The following is a 17705-nucleotide window of genomic DNA, read 5'->3' on the forward strand; positions in this document are numbered from 1 at the left end:
TCTGCATGGGTCAGGTAGAGAGGTAGAGATAGAGGGGGCCATCTGCATGGGTCAGGTAGAGAGGTAGAGATAGAGGGGGGTCATCTGCATGGGTCAGGTAGAGAGGTAGAGATAGAGGGGTCATCTGCATGGGTCAGGTAGAGAGGTAGAGATAGAGGGGTCATCTGCATGGGTCAGGTAGAGAGGTAGAGATAGAGGGGTCATCTGCATTAGAGAGGTAGAGATAGAGGGGGTCATCTGCATGGGTCAGGTAGAGAGGTAGAGATAGAGGGGTCATCTGCATGGGTCAGGTAGAGAGGTAGAGATAGAGGGGGTCATCTGCATGGGACAGGTAGAGAGCAGTGTTAATTTTGGCAGCTATTTTAGATTTAGTCTTAGTCTTAGTCTTTAGACGAAAATGCATATTAGTTTTAGTCACTTTTAGTCATTTTTATCCTCCTTAGTTTTAGTCTAGTTTTCGTCGACGAAAACTCAGAAAATTTTAGTCTAGTTTTAGTCGACGAAGTCTCATTACATTTTAGTCTAGTTTTAGTCACATTTCAAAGTCCATCTTATAGCCACATTAAACTCCTTTCCTTCCCTTCTCAGGCCCGGGGACCCCTTGTGTTGTGTCTACAACTGCATAATAGTCAAGCTTGCAGTACTTAAACTGTGGATGCAATTAGTCTCTAAAATACAGATCTCCTAGTATATGCCTCCAGCTGAATTCCAATGAATTCAACGTAAGTAATAATTTTAAGGCAATACTTAATTAACAGTATTATCATTAAAATATAAGAGAATATCAAGTCTAGATTTTAAAGATTCAAATGATGTGATAACACAATACAACTACTATGCCTACCTGGCCTTAGTTAAATCAACCACATATCCTCCATATGAATTGCTGTGCAATCTGATAACCAACATATTTAGCTAGACAGATAGTTTGAGAGTTGAAAGTAATGCCAATGATAATAACAATTGCATAAATAGACAAGGATATGTAAACCAATCACGTATTCATTTATTTTTTCTTGATTAATGTCATGCGTGGCCTGTCCTATAGTCCATTCTGCAATGCGTTTACTAGCTAGCTATCGATAGCTAGTATAACTTAGCTAGCAATCGATAGCTAGTATAACTTAGCTATGCTACCTCATAGTTAGCTAACGTTAGCTAGCTAAACGTTTTGGAACTCATTTGCCAAGCCAAACGGGAGGTTTCAATCGAAAATGACTAGCTAGTTGTACAAGCTGACACAACATATACACTCGACTGCCCTTTTGAAGTTAACTTAACGTTGGCGAATATATTCTAATAACTAGTTAACATTAGCTAATTATCATTGACAGTTACTAGCTCATTTACCTAGGCAAATGGCAGGGTTGTCTTGTGCGCTTTCAGGTGCCTCTTGTTGTGTTCTTCCCACCTATTTTGAAGCCACAAGGTTTCTCTCCGGTTATTGCGGTGCATTGTGTTTTATTTTCGGTCAAGTTATAATTAAAGACTGTCCAGATATCTATTCTTATTTTTCTTCCAGTACCGAGTGCTTGAACTTCAGCCATCATAACGTCTGTTAGGGCATCACTTGCATGTCAGGGCATCTCAGGGAGTGGAGGAGGGATAGATACAGGACCGGGCAACATTTAACCAATTATGTGCATACAAGTTTAGAAAAAAAAAAAACAATTGTGACTTAGTCAACCACCAACATTTTCGTCTCGTCTCGTCAACGAAAGTTAAAATAGATTTAGTCATAGTTTTTATTTATAAAGATCCGTTTTCGTCACGTCTTAGTCTCGTCTTAGTCCCGGGAAAAAGGTCGTTAACGAATATTTTTCGTCATAGTTTTCGTCAACGAAATTAACACTGGTAGAGAGGTAGAGATAGAGGGGGCCATCTGCATGGGTCAGGTAGAGAGGTAGAGATAGAGGGGGTCATCTGCATGGGGCAGGTAGAGAGGTAGAGATAGAGAAAGGGGATGGGGATGGGGAGATGGCAGAATGTAGAACTGTGATTATTTCAAACTGTGATTATTTCACTTTTAGTAAACACTCCCCAGGGTGGGACACTGCCTCACATGTTGTTGCTTCTGAGAGAGAGAGAGAGAGAGAGAGAGGGAGGGGGAGAGGGGGAGAGAGAGAGAGGGTGAGAGAGAGAGAGAGGGAGAGAGTGAGAGGGTGAGAGAGAGAGAGTGTGTGTGTGTGTGTGTGTGTGTGTGTGTGTGTGTGTGTGTGTGCGCTCAACTTTGCCACCATGACAATTAAGTTTTACACCTTAGACACTCTGGGCTCCTCCTTACAGGTCTGAAATAAGAGGAAGGGCAGAAATAGTCAAAGTTCACTTTACAGACTCCATTTTAACAGGAGGAAGAAGCTATCTACTTTTAACTAAACTCAGTTTGAAAGCCTTAAGCTTGGTTATGTTTGATAGAAACATGTGAGTCTAATCCTGAGAAACATGTTCTGATGTGTGTACACATCCGTGCTGTGATTTGATTTATTTAGAAAAGGTTGTTTCCCCACGGGACGTATCGCTACAAAATGGCGGCATAGTAAACAGGTCAGTTATTCATCTCTTCACACTACTATTCTACTAAAATAATATGGTGTGTTTTCAGTAGTTGTCTTATAGGCTACATGTTTGAAAGTTGTGCTTTGATTTGTAGGTGCACACTGATTATTATTCTTGCTAACATTGTTTTAGTAGGGTGAAACTAAATGCCTTCATGACATATTTCTGCATCTCAAGGTGCTTTACAGAGCCCGGAGGGGGGCCATCTGCATGGGTCAGGTAGAGAGGTAGAGATAGAGAAAGGGGATGGGGAGCTGACAGAATGTAGAAATGTGATTATTTCAAATGATTGCTGCACAATGACACTTTTGGTAAACACTCCCTAGGGTGGGACACTGCCTCATATTGATTCTCAGAGAGAGAGAGAGAGATAGAGAGAGGGAGAGAGAGGGGGAGAGAGAGAGAGAGAGAGAGGGGGGAGAAAGGGGGAGAGGGAGGGAGAGGGTGTGTGTGTTTGTGTGTGTGTTTTTGTGTGTGTGTGTGTGTGTGTGTGTGTTTGTGTGTGTGTGTGTGTGTGTGTGTGTTATTGGACTTTGCTCAGCGTTGCCTGCCAAGACAATAAAGTTTTACACCTTAGACACTCTGGGCTCCTTCTTACAGGTCTGACATAAGAGGAAGGGCATTTTGAAAACCTTAAGCTTGGTTATGTTTGTTAGAAACATGTGAGTCTAATCTTGAGAAACATGTTCTGATGTGTGTACACATCCGTGCAGTGATTGATTTATTTAGAAATGCATTGAGGTTCATTTGGTAATTTAAGGGAATCTGTTCTAATTGGCATCCAACATACTGAATGTATTAACTTGCTATCATTTACAGTTGTACTTATTCATTTGGGTTATATAGTACATTCAGTTTATTGTATTAATTAACTGTACATTAACCATTCATTTAACTCCTCGTGTGCCATGCCATTACATTAATTAAGACCTCACAATTGGCCTATATACTGTTTGGTAATACTGTAGGTCATTTAATATTTAATGGAGTCAGATTAATTGTATTTTCCGCAATATTTATCACTGTAATGATATTGTATCACTTTATGGGACTTGTGTTTATGTTTAGTTTTGATGAGTCATGTTTAGTTATGGTTGATTGGCAGGGTACATGAGAACTTTAGTTCTACAAAGATAGCAAAGGTGGCACGATATGCTTTACCTGGGATCCGTAAAGACCCTCCTAAACAGTACAACAAGCGCTGTCTGTTGCTCAGTTTTATTGATGTTGGGAATTTGATGTGTTTAGTTTTGATGAGTAATGTTGGCTGACATGGGGCATGGGACTTTTAGTTACACAAGAATAACAAGGGCGGCAGGATATGACACGTGCTGCATGCTGTACCCGGGATCCTTAAAGGCCCTCCTACACAGTGCAACATGGCTGACAAGAAGTATGTTGTGACCCCTGGCCTTGAACCCAGGACTATGGGGTACTAAACCTGCACACTAAACCTTCTCTGTGAGAACTCTTTACAAACTGGCATATGACTGACAACCTGAACACCATGTCTGCTTTAACCAGGTAACAACCTGAACACCATGTCTGCTTTAACCAGGTAACAACCTGAACACCATGTCTGCTTGACCTGTTTCAACCAGGTAACAACCTGAACACCATGTCTGCTTGACCTCCCTTTCTGCTCCTGTAAATGTCATCTCTCCATCAGTATTTTAAAAGCCATTGTCAGAATGTTTAGCGAGTGCAGGCGCCAATCTTGTGTCAGTGTCAGTATAAATGTGTTATTACATCTGTAGTGCAGGTAGCAGTCAAGGCAAGGAATCAATCCGGAAAGCGGGGGAGGTGCTATTGAACAGTGCGTTTTTATTATTTTAATCATTAATTTCTAAGTTCAAAAAGAAGAAAATAAAGGTTCATTCTTATCGGCTGTAGTTTCTGCTGGGAGTTAGGGAAGCGTACCCCTGTATCACGAGACTTTTATGCAGGTATGGTCACAGATACCTTTCAACAGATAGCTAGTGTCTTTATTTGTGAGAAATGTAATGTGTTTTTGATAAATTATTGTTTTGATTCCTCATTTCTACTGAAGCCAGTTGTGTGTCCATGAAGAGTGGCTGAGCAATGGCAACACCAGGGGACGCTCCAGAGGGACAGAGGTAATGCATCATCTGAATTATGTGTGATGTTAAATGAAGCTGATATGTCCGTGTTTGTCTGTGACTCTTGGCTTTTTGATGGACGTATAGGCCTACTCCACTTAGGCTAATAGCTTACTCTTAAACCCTGTCTGTGTTCTTCAATTCTCTGGTTTTATTTCCCTTTTCATAGTAAGTCAGTCACTGTCCAGCACCATTGATGGAACACACGACATAGGCCTACACTGTATAATGACTGCTTTATTCAACAGTGATCTTATAAGTCATTTGAAATAAATACAAATACCATACAGAGCTCAAAGTAAGGTCATTCATTCAGTCTAATATGATATAATATGTATTCAAAACTGCCCAAACTACAGGTAACTTATACAGTTTGGGGGGTACTCGGGACCTTTTGGCAAGGGGGGATAATTAAGTGTGTGGGGGTCTCTGATGTATGCATGTGCTTGATGTCACTCTTTCTGTGGGGGATACGGGCAGTATGTCTGTTTTGGGGGGTCGAGGGGGGCGGGGGTGTCAAGGTAGGAGGTGGGGAATGAGAGGAATGAGATATGTGAGGTGTGAATGCCAGGCAGAGGGGTCTAGTTGACCCTGGCCATCTAAATGCTAATATGCCTGGCAGAGGGATCTAGTTGACCCTGGCCAGCTAAATGCTAATATGCCTGGCAGAGGGGTCTAGTTGACCCTGGCCATCTAAATGCTAATATGCCTGGCAGAGGGGTCTAGTTGACCCTGGCCATCTAAAAGCTAATATGCCAGGCAGAGGGGTCTAGTTGACCCTGGCCATCTAAATGCTAATATGCCAGGCAGAGGGGTCTAGTTGACCCTGGCCATCTAAATGCTAATATGCCAGGCAGAGGGGTCTTGTTGACCCTGGCCATCTAAATGCTAATATGCCTGGCTCCAACCATCTGGTCATGGCTGTAGACAAAGGCCAGGAATCAAGTCTAATGGCTCTGGCTCCAGACCCCTGGTGTTATTCAAACGGAGGGTTAGGGTTAGGGTCAGGGGGTCTATTGATATGGGTTAGGGTCAGGGGGTCTATTGATATGGGCTGGTATGTGAAACCCACCAATATCTAACAGTAGTGAGGAGAGAAAACTACATTTCACATGCTCTTGCATTCCATATGGAATTGTGAGCACAGCAGCGTCATTAAAACTCTGGCCAGTTCAGTTCAATGGCTATATTTAAATATCCAAATCAAAATAAGAATATTTTGTAATTGTATTTCATTTAAATACCAACATTTCATTTCCAGCTTCTTCTTGTTAAGTAAAGTCAGTCAGATTTTGTGTGTAAATGCCTCTGTGGTAAATCATGGGTGCTATTTTGTGTGATAGACACGTCCGTCAGGAGAGACCTCCATCACCTGCACCCACTTGTGTGTCCATAAAGAGTGACCTGTCAAATGATCGCCCCATCAACTTCCAAAATGAAGATATTACAGATGCATCAAGGCAAGTCCATGAAACAGACTCACGTCTAGGGTAAGCTAGGAAGGGTTAGTTAGGAAGTCAACCAATAGTGAATTAAGAGTGTCACAACCAGATATTTGGTCAAGAAACAAAGAAACTTTCTATAAATACTTTGTAATTGTTTTTAATTTTAATACCAACACTCCCTCTTCCAACTTCCGCTTTTTAAGAATAGTCAGTCAGATGATTTTTGGTGTAAATGCCTGTGTAGTAAATCATGGGTTCTATTTTGTGTAATAGACACGTCCGTCAGGAGAGACCTCCATCATCTGTGCCCACTTGTGTGTCCATGAAGAGTGACCTGTCAAATGATCGCCCCATCAACTTCCAAAATGAAGATGATCCAGATGCACCAAGGCAAGTCCATGAAACAGACTCATGTCGAGGGTAAGCTAGGAAGGGTATGTTAGGAAGTCGACATATAATCAATTTTAGAATCAAGCTGATATTTAGTCAAGAAAAAACTCAGTCACTAGGTTTCTGATATAGGCTTGAAACCCTGAGTAAATGTAAGACCAGGTTTTACAGCACAGTGTTGCCAAATATATCACCAAAGTACAGTACATCAGTTAGCAAGCTGAGTAGTTTTTATCAGGGTCAACTGTGCTTTTGTTGATGTTTAAAGGTTAGCTCCCTAGTTAAAGACAATACTCTTCACTTTGATTTTCCATCCCCAGAAGCCAAATGGAGGAATGTAAACCAGATGCTGTCAGTGACCAGTTCACCCAGAGTCAACATGGGGATCTGAAGCACATATTCCAGGTTTGATGCACACATTTAATGCAGTGCTGCTATGGAGTATATGTTCATAATTAGTAATATACACCACCACTCAAAAGTATGGAATTACTCACAAATGTTCTTTTTTTAAAAGAAAATATATATTTTTAATTCAAATCAAATCAAATCAAATCAAACTTTATTTGTACGGCGCATTTCATACAAGGAAGTAACACAATGCGCCTCACAGTAGGAAAGAAAAGGGGGGGGGGGGTTTACAAACACTTGTAAAAAAAAAAAAAAAAACACACAGATTTTCAAGAGATAAATGAATAGGTGGGGGGGTGGGGGGGGGGGGGGGGGGTTTACAAACACTTGTAAAGAGACACAGATAAGTAAATAAATAAATAAATGTTACATTAATGTTAAATAAATACATTTTACAAGTTACAAAACACTTATAAAAAGACACAGATTTTGCCAGAGATAAATGAACAGGAAATTACGTACTAACCGCACTGGCACCATAAAGGACTGCTCAGCACAGTTATCGTCAAACTAAGAGACAGCTGCTGGGGGGGGGGGGGGGGTACAAATACTTGAAAAGAGACAGAAATAAGTAAATAAATAAATGTTCCATAAATGTTAAATACATTTTACAGTGAGTGATAAGCGAGATCAAAGAGGTATGTCTTAAGTGCATGTTTAAAGGTTTCAACCGTTTCGGCCATTCTTAGGTATTCTGGCAGAGTGTTCCAAAGGTTGGGGGCATAGAAACTAAAAGCTGCTTCCCCATGTCTCTTTGTCCTGGCTTTTGGAACTGTTAGAAGTTCAGTGCCGGAGGACCTCAGGGATCTACTGGGTGTGTACCTTGAGAGCATGTCTGTTATATATTCAGGTGCATGACTATGGAGTGATTTATAGACTAGTAGGAGAACCTTGAAATCTATTCTAAAACTAACAGGTAGCCAGTGCAGTGATTTTAATACTGGTGTGATGTGCGCTCTCCGTCTTGTTTTAGTGAGGACTCGCGCTGCTGCATTCTGTATTGTTTGTAGTTGACTAATGGCTTTTTTTGGTAGACCAGACAAAAGCGAGTTACAGTAGTCTAGCCTGCTCGTGATAAACGCGTGCATCAGTCTTTCGGTGTCAGCCTGAGCGAGAAACGGTTGCACCTTAGCAATGTTTCTTAAGTGATAAAAAGATGTTTTAATTATATTTTTGATATGGGTTTCAAAATTGAGATCTGAGTCAAGTATGATGCCTAGGTTTCTGGCTTGGTGCTTGGTGTTAAGTGCTAGTGTTTTTAAGTGTGCAGTTAGTTTTTCTCTCTCGTTTTTTTCACCAATGACTAATACCTCTGTTTTATCTTGGTTTAGCTGGAGAAAGTTTTGTGACATCCATACATTTATATCAGAAATGCAATTTACCAAACAATCAATAGAGCTGTAGTTGTTGGGTGTTACAGAAATATAGAGCTGGGTGTCATCTGCATAGCTATGATAGTCGATGTTGTGCCTCCTAATTACACTACCAAGGGGTAGCATGTATAGACTGAAAAGTAAGGGCCCTAAAATGGATCCTTGAGGGACCCCACAGGTCATACAAATGTTTTTTGAGCTGTGGTCTCCGAGGGCGACAAAGTATTCCCGGCCAGTTAGATAGGTCCTAAACCAGTTTAGGACCGGACCAGTGAGGCCAACCCAATTTTCAAGTCTATCAATAAGGATATTGTGATCAACAGTATCAAAGGCTGCGCTCAGATCCAGAAGGGCCAAGACAGATAGTTTTTTGGATTCAGCATTAATCCTGAGATCATTTACAACCTTGACTAATGCCGTTTCTGTGCTATGATTGGAGCGAAAACCAGATTGGAAGGTGTCAAATGCACAGTTAGCATCTAGGAAATTATTTAACTGTTTAAAGACAATTTTTTCCAGGATTTTGCTTAGAAAGGGAAGGTTAGAGATGGGTCTAAAATTGTTTAGAACTGAAGAGTCTAAATTGCTTTTCTTCAGGAGGGGTCTCACCAGGGCAGTTTTAAGTTCTGATGGGAAAATACCTGTAAGCAGGGAACAGTTTATAATGGCTAGAATGTCCTTAGACACAGAGTCAAAGATGGTCTTAAAAAATTTGGTGGGAAGGGGATCAAGAGGGCATGTAGACGGCTTCAGTTGTGACACTACTTTGCTCAGCATTTCTATATCAGCCAGTGCAAAAAAGCTCATACTGTTACAGCATGGTGGAAGGGGATCAGAAAACAAGACATTTGGAATTTCTTGAGCAATATTTTTCCTAATGTTCGTTATCTTATCTCTGAAGAATGCTGCAAATTCCTCACATTTGGAGGTGGAAAAGAGACTATCATCTACTTTAGGTGCAGGATTTATAAGGCTGTCTATTGTTGAAAAGAGGACCCTGGAATTGTTAGAATTTGTAGATATCAAATTAGAGAAATGATCCTTCCTAGCATTTCTTATTGCTTTATTAAAGACTGAAAGTTTATCCTTAAAGATATCAAGGTGGACCTGTAGCTTGGTCTTTCTCCATGTACGCTCAGACCTTCTGCAGGATCTCTTAAGTTTAATAATTTCCTCATTTCTCCATGGAGCTTTTTGTTTGGCTAAAACCTTTTTTTGTTTCAATGGTGCTACAGAGTCAAGTGCTGTCCTTAATTTTGTATTTAGAGTAGTTACTAGATCATTAACACATGATGGCCCCGTATCTGGGTTTTTTGCACTAGTTATGTTCATCATTACTTTGAAATTCTCAGCTGCTGCAGAGTTAAGATAGCGTTTCTTAATAAAACATTCAGCACTATTTCTAACTTTAGGTACCAGTGCTGTAAAGAAAATACAAAAGTGGTCAGAAAGAGCAAGGTCACAGATAGACGATATAACAGTTGTAAGACCCTTTGTAATAACTAGATCAAGGGTGTGGCCACGGTTGTGAGTGGGTTCAGTGATGTGTTGTGTAAAGTCCATGGAATTCAAGAGATTCATAAAATCCCGGGCCTTTGAGTCGTTCCCATTATCAACATGTATGTTAAAATCACCAGTGATAATAATCTTATCGTAGTTTGTGTGGATAATGGAGAGTAGTTCTGAAAAGTCTGTTAGAAAAGTGGGACATTGCTTGGGTGGCCTATACACAGTTACTGTCAGAACAGGAGGCTGGCACTTTAGAACTATGGCATGATATTCAAATGAGGCAAAATCATCGAAGGAGATGCTCCTGCAGCACAGGGCATTCATGGTTATGGTGGCTGTCCCGCCCCCTTTTTTACCTGTTCTAATGGACTGAAAAAAGCTATAATTGGGAGGGGATGCTTCAATAAGAGCTGCAGACCCATTTTTGTTTAGCCAGGTTTCTGTTAAAAACATACAGTCTAATTTACGTTCACATATAAGATCGTTAATGAGAAATGTTTTCCCTGATAGTGACCTAATATTTAGTATTGCCATTGAAATATTTTCTGGATATAGTGGCTCACAGGAAGGAGGAATATGCCGGGGTATAGATAGAATATTTGCTGGGCTTCTATTGTTTCTATTGTATCTATGGCCTTTGTTTTTAACTGTGCGTTGGGTAGAGATTAAAACTGGAATAGGATTATAGGCGCATGCCATAATTTTATATGAAGCAGCCTGTTCTGAGGTAGTGGTGTCATATATTGCTCTGTAGAAAACATTGACAGATTCAGATTCATTTTCATAAACAGTGTTATTAGAGTTACTACCTGGGGGGCATGAGTCTGTGATGTTTTCTACAGGATGTCAGTGCCTTAGGGTGGTCTTCATGTTGTCCGACAGCAGACTGGCTCCGATCCGGTTTGGGTGGAGGCCATCATGCTTCAGCAGGCTGGGCCTCTCCCAGAACAGGTCAAAGTTGTTAACACAGTCAATGTCTAATGAAGCGCAGGTCGCTCGCAGCCAGGTGTGGAGGTTGAAAAGTCTTGACCATCTCTCAGCGCCTCTCCGGTAGGTAGGGAGAGGCCCAGAGATGACGATCCGTCTTCCTGTGTCCATGAGGGTAGTGAGGAGGGCTGTGAAGTCTGCCTTCAGGACTTCTGTCTGTCTTGCTCTGATGTCGTTTGTGCCCACATGTACAATTATGGTGCTGACCTTGGTGTAGCCGGCGAGGATACTTGGGAGTGTACGTTGAATGTCACGGACCCTCGCTCCGGGGAAGCAGTGGACCTTGCAGGGACCGCTTGGTGAGGGGGGGATGTAGACATCTCTGATCATGGAGCTGCCAATGACAAGGGTGGAGGTTGTCATGTCAAGCGGGAGAAGCCGTCTAGGGGATGCTGACTGTGTTGAGGGCCCAGGATGGGAAGCAGGGCGGCGTGGGCGATGCTGGATGTCAGTGTGATGCCGTTGTTTCTCTGGAGCCGGTCTGCGAGGGCGTTGCAGGGCGGGCTGAGGAGGGGTGTCATCAAGCCCAGGGGGCTCCTCCTCATTCATCAGTGTGGTGTAGCGGTTTCCCAGTTTCAGGGGCTGGCCTGGCTCAGTGTGTCGTCCCGACCGCTTTCCATCACGCTTGCTTCTGCCAGCTGTTCTCCATGGCTGGTGAGGAGTGGAGTTCACCGGCAGGGTGGGCTTGGTCCCCACCAGTGGCCAGGCAGCAGTGGTGTGGTCTGGGTTTGTGTTCATGCAGGGCAGAGTGGAATCGAGATGTCCAGTGTGTGTGTGTGTGTGAAGAGGACCCACAGATACAATGGAGTCAATGAACTGCTCATCCAGCTTGATCTGGTAGAGGTTCGCTAACCTGACTTCTAGTTCTACTACCTTCTGTCTGAGCAGGAGGCAGGAGTCGCATCCAGGTGCACCACTGAGGGAAGGCATCGTGGCGATGTCAGATGAGAGGCAAAAACTTGAGTTTATGTGTTTTGTTTGCTACGATGTCGCGGTGACTCGCGTGAGGTAGTCAAACGTTAAGCTTTAGCTGGTGTTTGCTTGCTAGGCTTGCTAGCTGTTCAGAGTCAGAATGAGAACAGGTAGTGTTAATTTAATTTAGCGATCTATACAACTCCAAGCTCACAGGAAGAAGCAAAAACCTACTGTTTGTAGGATAAAATTATTCTTCTGCCTTCTGTTAAAAGAACGACAGCGCCTTCCGCTAACCTGCGAGTTGGCAGTTAAATTAATTGTAGGTGTCTTTCACCGCAAAAAGTTTTTTCCCCTAAGGGTTACCTGGAGATTAAGATGATAGTCCAGCAGAGAAATTCTTAAATACCGATGATGAATCCGTCGATAAAGAACGAGAGTCGGGGGTTTAATCCAGTAGAGGTTAAATTCAGTAGAGGTTAAATCCAGCAGAGTTTGTTTTGTTTTTTGAAAACTTTTGAAGATGGCCTCAAATCCTGACGGTGAATGGAAAACAAGTTTGACTACAAATATAGTTATTTATGAGTTTGATAATAAGGCCCGTTATGGCATGTTTATAGTTATGTTGTCTTGGTTAATGTCAAGCTTTCATAACAATGAAAATTAAACTTTCCATTAAAAATTACATAATTGACCAAATGATACTTAATGATGTTACGGCCGGCTCGTGTGGACGCAACATAAAAGAAGGGAGGTGGACAACAAAGCTATAATTCTAAATGATAATTCAACAAAGCTATAATTCTAAATGATAATTCAACAAAACTATAATTCTAAATGATAATTCGACAAAGCTATAATTCTAAATTAAATGTTCATAATTAGATATACTGTATACACCACCACTCAAAAGTATGGAATTACTCACAGTTATAGTTATAAGTTATAGTTATAAGTATATAAGTTGAATCATGAGGCCTGTTATGGCATGGTATGTCATGTTAAGGTTATGACAGTGTCATGTCATTCTCATGTCAACCCTTCAAATAAGGTGTTTGTACAGAGAAAGTTATTACTGGTTACTGAATATATCAGTCAAAGAACAGTGCAAACTAGCGTTAACCAGGAGATAAGGAGAGGCACACACACACACACACACACACACACACACACACACACACGCACACACTAGCGTTAACCAGGAGATAAAGAGAGGCACACACACACACACACACACAAACACACACACACACACTAGCATTAACCAGGAGATAAAGAGATCCACACACACACACACACACTAGCGTTAACCAGGAGATTAAGAGAGGTGCACACACACACACACACACACACACACACCCCTAATTGCTCCTGATGTGCAGTGTGCCATCAGTGTAAATGTAAAAATGTGTATACATCCTTGTAAGTCGTTTTGGATAAAAGTGTCTGCTAAATGAATTAATGTAAATGTAAGGAGGCACAAATCTGCAGGTGGATCAAAATATCAGAATATCTGCTACACACAGACACACGGACAACATTGTTGCTTCAATCAGAAATCATTATATCTAACCTTGTCACTGTCTTCACAATTTCACAAATGCATGGTCCTTACAAATGTGGCATCATTTAAAAGGGAAATAAACAGGCTTTCCAACGGTATACGATTTATTGCCAAGAAGCATTGTTACAAAAAAGAAATAATCTACCAAACACAAATTTCCTTACTTTTTGTGCTATGTTTACAAGGTTTAGGGTTAAGATCAATGTAAGTAGTGTATCAGTGCTCTGTTATGTAATGTGCTGCAGAGCGTTACCAGATATTTGTGCTTTAGGTGTTAGAAGAGAAGATCATCACCTTTGTGAAGAATGAGCTGAAGAGATTCAAGAGGATGCTGAGTCCAGATTACCAAGGAAACTTTGAGAGTAAAGAGGAAGATGAGATTGAAGCCAGAGAAGCGGCTCTGAAGATGGCACTGCACTTCCTTAGGAATATGGAGCTGAAATATCTCGCTGACAAACTGCAAGAAAGTAAGAATTCTTCCTTTATTCAAATGTGCATTTTTTTTGCATCAATTAGATAAAATTAGGAAAACAACAAAGAGCTACTGTTTGTCCTCAGTGTCAGTGGCTTGCAAAATTATTATGTTTTATTTTGTTTTTTGAAATAGATGAGCTGGACGTAGTTTGTCAGACTGAGCTGAAAAGAAATCTCAAGAACAAGTACCAGAGCGTTTTTGAAGGAATACCCAAGCAAGGAAGCTGTACTCTTCTAGAAAAGATCTACACAGAGGTCTACATCACAGAGGGAGGAAGTGGAAAAGTAAATGAAGAGCATGAAGTCAGACAGATTGAGTCAATATCCAAGAGACCAGCTGGACAGGAGACATCAATCAAATGCAGTGACATCTTTAAACCCTTACCTGGCCAAGACAAACCAATCAGAAGTATTGTCACAAAAGGAGTTGCTGGCATTGGTAAAACTGTCTCAGTTCAGAAGTTCATCCTGGACTGGGCAGAGGGAAAAGAAAACCAGGATATCCAATTCATATTTCCACTGCTTTTTCGAGAGCTCAACCTCATGAGAGAAAAACAGCTCTCTTTGATGGGTCTCCTCCACCACTTTTTCACAGAAATAAAGCAGTTAACTTTTCTCAGCCAAGGGAAGTACAAAGTGTTGTTCGTCTTTGATGGTCTGGATGAATGTCGACTCAAACTAGACTTTCAGAAAAATGAAAGTTTGACTGATGTGACAGAGATCACCTCATTGGACGTACTCCTGACAAATGTCATCAAGGGTAATCTGCTCCCCTCTGCTTTACTTTGGATAACCTCTCGACCAGCAGCAGCCAATCAAATCCCTCCTGAGTGTGTTGACCGGGTCACAGAGGTACAAGGGTTCAATGACCCACAGAAGGAGGAGTACTTCAGGAAGAGGATCAGTGATCAGAATCTTGCCAGCAGAGTCGTCTCTCACATCAAATTATCAAGGAGCCTCCACATTATGTGCCACATACCAGTGTTCTGCTGGATTGCTGCTACTGTCCTTGCAGTAATTCTTGGCTCTTCAGGAGGTGGACAGATTCCAAAGACTTTGACAGAGATGTATACCTATTTCCTTATTTTCCAAACCAAACAGAGGAGCCTTAAGTTTGAAAATGTGCATGACCTTGATCCACAGTGGAACCAGGAAGTTATCCTTGATCTTGGAAAGTTGGCATATGAACAGTTAGAGAAGGGTAATCTGATTTTCTATGAAGAAGACCTAAAAGAGTCTGGAATTGATGTCAGAGAGGCAGCAGTATGCTCTGGCATCTGCACCCAGATCTTTCGAGAAGAATCGGGGCTTTACCAAGATAAGGTATTCTGCTTCATGCATTTAAGTGTCCAGGAGTATCTTGCAGCTTTGTATGTGTTTCTAATGATGGCAGTTAAAGGGAAATACATAATATCCAGACACCAAGCTCCTGGAATATTCATTCAGCCCATGATCATCTTACAGAAGAGTGCTGTGGACAAAGCTTTGAAGCATGAAGATGGACGCTTTGACCTATTCCTCCGTTTCCTTCTTGGCCTCTCTCTGGAGTCTAACCAGACTCTCCTGCATGGCCTACTACAGAGAGGACAAAATCAGATGGGCAATGAAGAAACAATCAGTTACATTAAGGAAAAGATCAGGGAGGTTCCTTCATCAGAAAGGGTCATCAACCTCTTCCACTGTCTGAATGAACTCAATGATCACTCCTTAGTGGAAGAGGTCCAGAGCTTCCTGAGTGCTGGGACACTTTCTGGAGCTGAACTGTCACCTGCCCAGTGGTCAGCTCTAGTGTTTGTGCTGCTGACATCAGAACAGAAGCTGGATGTGTTTGACTTAAAGAAGTACATCAGATCTGATGAAGGTCTCATCAGGCTTCAGCCAGTAGTGGAGGAATCTCATGAGGCTCAGTAAGTATGGTGGCAGTGTGTATTCTCAAGATGGGAGGGGTTTATGACTCTAGCTGGGTTTCCACCCAACTTGTTAATGCAGATTTTGAGCAATTAAATAATAAATTAATGTGAAATCTTCTACTGCAATTAGACATTTCAGTCACTGGAGTGGGGTGAATTAACTCAATGTTTTCCCCTTAAGGCTCAATAGCTGTGGGCTCACTGAAAGGAGCTGTACAGCACTGGCATGTATCCTCAGCAAAACATCTTCAAAACTGAAAAATGTGGATCTCAGTGACAACAGTCTTGGAGATATTGGGGTCCAAGAACTCTGTAGTGGACTAAAGAACCCAAACTGTGCACTGGAGACACTCAGGTAAGACATTTTGATACTTCAGCTTTCCCTATTGATGGGTTATGTGGGATCATTTATACTTTTTTCATTACTCGATGAAATATACTTTAGTGAAAAATAGTGCTGTCAAACGATTAAAATATTTAATCGCAATTAATCGCATTTATGTCATAGTTAACTCAAAATGAATCGTGATTAATCGCAAATTTGTATCTATTCTAAATGTCCCTTCGTTTATTCATTTTTTTAATAATTTTATTTTTATTTTAAGGCCCTTATCAACATGGAAAAGTGGATTGGCTTGCTTTAAGCAAATGTTTTATTTTATTGAAAACCAACATTGCCAAACAGGGCGGTACAAAATAAAATTATGAAGTGCACATTTCAGGTAAACAAGGACTCAGCCTATAGTGCAGTTAAACCATGGCTTAATATTTTCTTTTTTTCAAGTTTGCTGGGAACATAGCAGTCAGGCTTCTTATTTCAGAAACAATGAACTGTAACAGTTAGGTTACTAATAAAAGGTAAGCCTACTACTTCTTTGCTTTCAGCCAGCTGCCTGTTGACATTTTCAGACAACAGTGAAGCCCGCTTCTTTTGCACAACACAACTTTTAAAAGTAAACTTTCCATTCAGAAGCTTTTTATCATCCATTTCGCCGTATCGCGCTCACCATTCACTCAAACCGTAACGTTAGCCTACTACACAGTTTGTGAGGCCAAAAACAACGTTAATCTAAAAAAAAAAAAAGAATCGCGTTAATCTCGCGATAAAAAAATTAACGGCGTTAAAATGGGTTTGCGTTAACGCCGTTAATAACGCGTTAAACTGACAGCACTAGTGAAAAAGTATCCCCATTATAACAGACAGACGAACAGTGTTTCTTACACACTTTCTCAAATCATATAAAGTTTCAGACATACGTAGATTTAAAGATTCTTTCTTTCCATGTTGACATACGAAACTTATATAAAGTATAGTTTGGGACAAATGCTCAGATGAAAATAAAATGTTTAGAGTATCAGAAAACCACAAGATCACAAACTGTTTCATGGGAAATCTGGAGGAGTCAGACATGTTTATATTTAAGTATATGTTTCAAAATAATTTTATTGAGTTTATTAACAATAGAACCTTGACCATAGCACCATGCATTTAGAACTGAGAACTGCATTTTGGTTAGTAATACCACCTCAGTGTGCATTATTTTCAACCTTTCAAAGGCTCTGTCATCCAATATACCTCACGTCGTAAACTGCTGATTCCTTCAATTTGGCTACAACAAGGGTCTTACTTTAAATGCACTGTAAATGTCTTGTTGTGTTTGCCTTGACTAAATTATGACTATATATTCACTTTAGACTCTCAGACTGTGGTATTACAGAGGAGGGCTATGCTAGTCTGGCTTCAGCCTTGAGGTTAAATTCCAATCATCTCAGAGAGCTGGATCTCAGAGGAAATGATCCAGGGGAATCAGGAGTCAAACTGCTTTTAGACCTAAAGAAGGACCCGCAGTGTAAACTGACAAATCTCAGGTAAATGTATATCAAGACTAAAAATATTACAAAGCTGTTCTGTTCTTTAAAAGGTTTCAAAGGCCTCACATGGACATACAAGGTGTGGCTATAAAATAATAAGACTGTTATTACGATTATATATGAGGTGTTTTAGTATAACAAGTCTTCTTCATTGCAATTGACTTCAAGCATTTGTCTCATTA

At 40.9% G+C, this 17705-nt stretch overlaps 1 protein-coding gene across 1 annotated transcript; it reads left to right on the plus strand.

Moving 5' to 3' along the window:
* Nucleotides 1-2198: 2198 nt before the first annotated feature.
* On the plus strand, nucleotides 2199-17443 carry LOC122129517 (protein NLRC3-like; the record flags this gene model as incomplete). The annotated part of the gene is made up of 9 exons (XM_042704447.1): nucleotides 2199-2544; nucleotides 4607-4673; nucleotides 6020-6136; nucleotides 6395-6511; nucleotides 6832-6916; nucleotides 13539-13734; nucleotides 13875-15648; nucleotides 15833-16006; nucleotides 17347-17443. Coding segments are annotated over exons 2-9 (2595 nt in total), but the record flags the coding sequence as incomplete, so codon positions are not given.
* Nucleotides 17444-17705: the final 262 nt, after the last annotated feature.

Source organism: Clupea harengus, unplaced genomic scaffold, assembly GCF_900700415.2.
Source record: "Clupea harengus unplaced genomic scaffold, Ch_v2.0.2, whole genome shotgun sequence".
In the NCBI taxonomy this organism is placed as follows: domain Eukaryota; kingdom Metazoa; phylum Chordata; class Actinopteri; order Clupeiformes; family Clupeidae; genus Clupea; species Clupea harengus.